The sequence below is a fragment of the Acyrthosiphon pisum genome, chromosome A2, assembly GCF_005508785.2.
Source record: "Acyrthosiphon pisum isolate AL4f chromosome A2, pea_aphid_22Mar2018_4r6ur, whole genome shotgun sequence".
Lineage (NCBI taxonomy): Eukaryota > Metazoa > Arthropoda > Insecta > Hemiptera > Aphididae > Acyrthosiphon > Acyrthosiphon pisum.
This window is the reverse complement of record NC_042495.1, coordinates 26561448-26567218: the sequence shown is the minus strand read 5'-3', so window position 1 is coordinate 26567218 and position 5771 is coordinate 26561448. Positions and strand designations below refer to the sequence as shown.

General features: G+C 31.3%; 1 protein-coding gene across 7 annotated transcripts in view; it reads right to left on the bottom strand.

The window, feature by feature from the left end:
• LOC100161841 (probable G-protein coupled receptor Mth-like 3) overlaps positions 1–872 on the bottom strand; it is a 29255-nt gene extending 28383 nt beyond the window's left edge. For 5 of the 7 annotated variants that reach the window (XR_001679174.2, XR_003839436.1, XR_003839435.1 and 2 more), the window contains exon 1: positions 304–871. Coding sequence is in view for 4 of the 7 variants with exons in the window: in XM_016802944.2 (XP_016658433.1) it covers positions 304–806 (503 nt within the window). In the remaining 3 variants the exon portion in view is untranslated. Of the gene's footprint in view, positions 1–303 lie in introns of all 7 variants that reach the window. The other 2 variants (XM_029489323.1, XM_029489322.1) reach the window with 1 other exon arrangement.
• Between the last annotated feature and the right edge of the window lie 4899 nt (positions 873–5771).

Below are 5771 nucleotides of genomic sequence, written 5' to 3'. Positions count from 1 at the left end.
ATTATAACAATATATTGTCAATTGTTTTATTTTTTTATTTTTTCAGTTCTTTACTGTAAGTTGTAAGTAATAATGTTTAAAAAAAAAAAATCACATTTTTGGATACAATCATATTTAATTAAATATAAAAATTGCTAAGTTCAGTTTGTAAATTTGTAAATTTAAAAAAAAAACTGTAGGTGCTGGCCGAAAAGGAACAGTGGCCGAAAAGGGAACGATAAGTAATGGCCGAAAAGTGACACTGGCCGAAAAGGAATTGGTACATTTTGGCCGAAAAAGGGGCCGCCCCGTAGAACGCCTTACTTTTCGTTGGGGTCTTCGACGTACATACTTCCGACGCCGCAGCACTTGTTGACGCACGTGTAATTGGCCCGGCCGCAGTATTGGTCGTGCGGCCGGCACCCCCGGGCCACCAGCTCATTGGACGGCGTCAGGTCGAAGCAGTGGTCGGGCGGAAACTCGGTGGGCGACGGGTGCGCCTCCATCAGCCCACGCACCTCCACGGCGGGCACGTCGACTAGCACATCCGTGTCGTTGCAATATGGCGGCAGATAATAGGTCATATCCAACAAATCATTGTGTGGCACCCGAAATCCGTGCCGCAGTCGATTCGTGAACCTCTGGAGGTACACTTCAACGTCCGTCCCGTGCGGTCTGCAGAACCTCATTTCCGGATCGTACAGCCGGTCCCACGGGCAGCACTTATAGCCCCGCACGAAATTATCAACGCAAGACGCGCCTCTGCCGCCGATCGCGACAACGAGAAACGCTACGGTGGCGGTGAAAAAAAATCGGATGGTATTCATATTGTGTGCGCAAACTGTTTGGGCGGCGTCGGCACATGCACTGTCGCGACTGTAATGGAGACGATTCGACGAGCCACCGCCACCGACCGCCGACCGCCCCACTCTTATATACCATTATAAAAAATTTAATAAATTGGCTCTCGTTGCCTAAACAATATTTATATATTATCGTGTAATGAATTACGATTATCATTTCTTTACCAAGTCAATTTAATTAAAGTAAATTTATTTTGTTTAAATAATTTGTTTACTTGTCCATTATATTATTTTTGTTTTGTTTATAATTTACGCGATGACCTGCCCGGATATAATATATTTAATAATAATATAATAATATTTAGGCGACGAAAACCAATATATTCTTACATTTTTATAACTATTATACCCTCAATATATTTTACCTACTCGGTAAATATATCCTAGGTTATATTCATTTAATGTATATATATAATAATAATCGGTATTATAAGATATAATAATATATATAATTAAAATATAATATAAATTATATTATATTTTTTTTAATTGCTAGAGGGAAATATTCTACAGCCCGCATCGATCTCTGTTTTTCAATATTTTATTCAATATTTTTAAAAAAAATACATAACAAAAATAATTTTTTAACGAAACGCTACGAGAATTAAAACTTGATATTGGAATGTATGGATGCTATTTTTACAGTAAGTTCACACAATTAATTAGTTTAACATCAATTTATTTCGACATTTTTATTTTCTCAGATTTAAATATTCTAATATTTTATGACCACAATATTATAATGTAATCATATAGGTGGTCCCAAGATTTTACTTCAGGTGCAGCTAGGGTTGCCACCTTTGAAAGAAAGCAGCCCCGGAGACAGGCCGATAAGCAAAAAAAAAAAAAAGAAAAAAAGGTCATCAGCTAGACGCTAGTATACACCAGTATGTAGTGTATAATCTATAGCTTAGTTGAAGTGAAATGATAAGTAATGAAATGCAAACAAAAAAAATATTAATATAATCACATATTTTATTATTGAAAATTACAAATTATATAATAAATATGATTAAAAATCCCGAACAAGAAAAGTTATTTCTCCGACCCGGAGAATAATTCACTAAACCCGGAGCCCGTAGATTTATACATAAACCCGGATTCTCCGGGTGAAACCCGGAGAGGTGGCAACCCTAGGTGCAGCACATTTAATTAAACATTTAATGCAGAGTACACATACATTCCTAGAGTCGAGTATGCCAGTCGAGCATTCGATTAAATCTCGTAGACGTACTAACATTTTGTGCTGGTAGGATAAAATGGCCGCAATAACTCATTAAAACTTTTATGACAGACTAATACACTGTCAACAAATGCGATAAAGTCATTATTATTATTTATTAATATTAATATGTGTCCATTATATTATGGGCCATTGAGCCACCATAACAAATTATGGGCTGGTAGAAAAATATTTTTTGAGGGCCGAGACTACCCAATCCGCCCCTGTACTTTCTTATACCTATACCACACTCAGGTACACATACTTGTATACTTTTACATACATAGTGGGCCAGCAAGTCTAGATAATCGTTATTTACTTTATCTCCTATAGTGTAAATGTTTGAATCTCCAATTATAAAGGTAGATTCATTGTATGAAACTTCATTATTAAAAATATACTTAAGCTTTGAAATAAGTTAATTACTAGGGACCAGATTTTTATGCAACTGCATATTCTTTTATATTTGACGTAAAAAATGCCAAAGGCAAATAAAACACATTATTGTGTAACCGAATGTCCAGCCTTTTTTAAAACAGATGGACGTGTATTATTTTGAATTTGTTGTGGTATAAACGTGTCATGTAATAGAAAATCACAGGTTACACAACATTTAGAAACTTTAAAACACATAGGAAACTATAAATTGAAATATAATAAAGAACAGGTGAGTTAACAATTTATTCAAAAATCGCTTACTCAAGCTAGAAATATCAATATTTAAATGATTTTAACAATGATTTAACAACGTTTATGGTAGCAAATGACATCCCTTAATGGAAATTAAAAAACGCAGAATTTAAAAATTTTTTTGAAAAGTATATTAAACTAAAATTACCCTATGAATCGACTGTACAGAAAAACTATGTTCCAAAGCAACTATATTACGAAGACGTATTATGTAAGATTAGGAAGGAAATGGGGAATAGTTCTATTTGGGTATCAATAGACGAAACTATTGATGTCCAAGGACGATATGTCGCAAGTGTAATAATTGGTTCTCTACTTCTCTGCCTTCTGAAAATTTAACTAAACCGATTGTTTTAACTGATGAACATTTAGAAAAGACAAATTTCCAAACAATTTCGAAATTATTCAATGATTCAATGAGTATATTGTGGCCTGAAAAAGTATTGCATGACAAAGTGTTATTGTATTTCACAGACGCCGCTCCTTATAATATGGTAAAATCTGGACATGCGCCTAAGGTATTTTATCCTAAACTAATACATATTACTTGTATGACCTATGGGATTCATAGATTATCAGAAGCTATTAGGGATAAATTCTCAAACGTTGATTTGTTCATATCGAACACAAAAAAAGTTTTTTTTAAAAAGCACCTAGTCGGGTAGGTACTTTTAAAGAAAAATGTCCAAACTTATATTTACCCCCACAACCAATTATTACCCGATGGGGAACGTGGCTTGATGCCGCGTTTTATTATGGTAATCTTAATATATTACACTATTCAACATCATATTTATGTAGGTATACTTATTCCACCATTTTGATTACGTTTTTTTGACGAAGAATAATCATTGTAACCAGAAATTTAGTAAGTAAAAACAATCATATATAATATGTCAGGTTTTGGTTAGTATATATCATTATATTAATTTCAGTATAATTTAAATAATTTTCTAAAAACAACATTAGTTTGTCAAAGTTTGCGTTGACACTACGTATATTGGTACACATTACATATTATACGTTTTTAAAATTGTTATTTTCTCACTTATTGTCAAAATTCAAACTTAATGTTTTCATAAAAAAAAAAAAAATGTGACTGGATTTTTAATGTCATTGTAACAATATAATTGTACAGCAGTAACGATGAATGTATTGATTTTACAATAATGTGTGTTTTTTATTTAATTTTTTAATTTTAATTTAATTTTGTCAGTATACGTACAAGTTCCTAGTAGTTTTCAAATGCATCAGAAAGTTGAAAATTGAAGCATTATTTCGGCTACTTATCGTGTACACAGATACAGAAAAAAATTAAGATTTAAAAAATAAAAATAAAAAAACACATTATTGTAAAATAAATACATTTATCGCTTTGCTCTGAATCTAAAATAATAAAAACGGTAGTTTTTACGCAGTTTTTCACTAAATACTTAGTAAATGAAATCATTACCTAATGTTTATAATAACATTTTATAAATATGACACAATTTTCACAACCAAGTAGGTTGGATTAATTAATGAAAAAAAACATTGAATTTGAAAATGTCCTTGTGTGTTTAAATTATAATATACTTTAAAAGTTCTGAGGATCCACAAATATTATTTCTAAATGAAATCAAAATATCTATAACCGTTGTACTCAATTTAAATATCTCTCTAATTTTATACAAATGTTAACTAAAAATAATTTCAAGAAAATTGTGTAAAGGTTAACATTTTATAGAATTTTTGGCTACAGTAGGTACTAACAACTTACAATAAACCTTAATTTAATAGAAATTATACATACTAAACATTCTTAAGTAAATTCAAATCATTATTTGCAAATTTTCATTAAAATGCCGAATATAACAACTTACTTTTCAATAAAACATTCAAGTACAATGAAATAAATAAAAAATCAATTAAGATACTAGATTACAAAATAAGAAAACATTTTTATATATTGTCCCAAACAAAAATCATAAATGCTAACAAATTTTTAAATGTCATGGCCTATGGCTACTACTCTTGCTGAAGCATGTTCATGAATCCTTAACGGTGGGACTATGGTCCACGTATTGGTTTAGGGGTTGTAATATTCTGTAGAATCCTCATTATCAGATTTCTTGACTTTTCCAACAAAGATAATGTACAGTAAACCATCTAATGCAACGACTCCTGTATTGAAAATTGAATAAAATTCAATATATTTTTAAAAAAAAATGTTTTAAAAATAAATTATGAATTATTATACAATAAGCTGCCTGCACCAAATCGAGTAAAATGCATGTCCGCAATACTAGTCCAAACGTCTGCACTTGGTCTCTATGCTTCAACACTACTCAAAATTGTTGATCCATCATAACCACCTACAGCACACAGTACGCTGTCTAAAACTCTTACTCCAGCACCGTCATGACCTACGGACATTTTTGCGACTGATGTCCATGAATCAAGATTGGGATCAAAACATTCAACAGCTTTTAATTGCCGTGATGATGAAACACTTCCTCCAAACTACAACAATTAATTAATACAAATAATTGTGGAGTATAAAAAATAATACTAAATTACAATATTATCGCATAGCATTTTCAATGAAAGTGATTTAGTACATATTTATGAACGTTGAATAAATACAATTATATTTTTTTTAACTACAAAAATGTATTTAAAATTAATTAGCGTACGAAATTAATTATTACATGAGCTTGAAAATAATTCGAAATTTACTGCCCGTCTCCTAGCCAATGTGAATATAACAAGACCCCGAAATACAAAATCGGTTTACCAGTTTTAGAGATCTATCTCGCTAAATGAAAATCTAGCGAAAAATAACTATTTTTTTAACAGATAAAAACTAAATAATTTTTTTAAAAATTTTTAATTTCACATTTTGTATCTACTTGATAATTCCTTTTTAATGAGCTACTCATCAACCAATTTTCTAGCTATCATAAAAGAACAGTTATATAATAGAAGTGTTGGGACTGTTCACGCAGACATTTTTTTTGAAATAAGTGGGTATACCG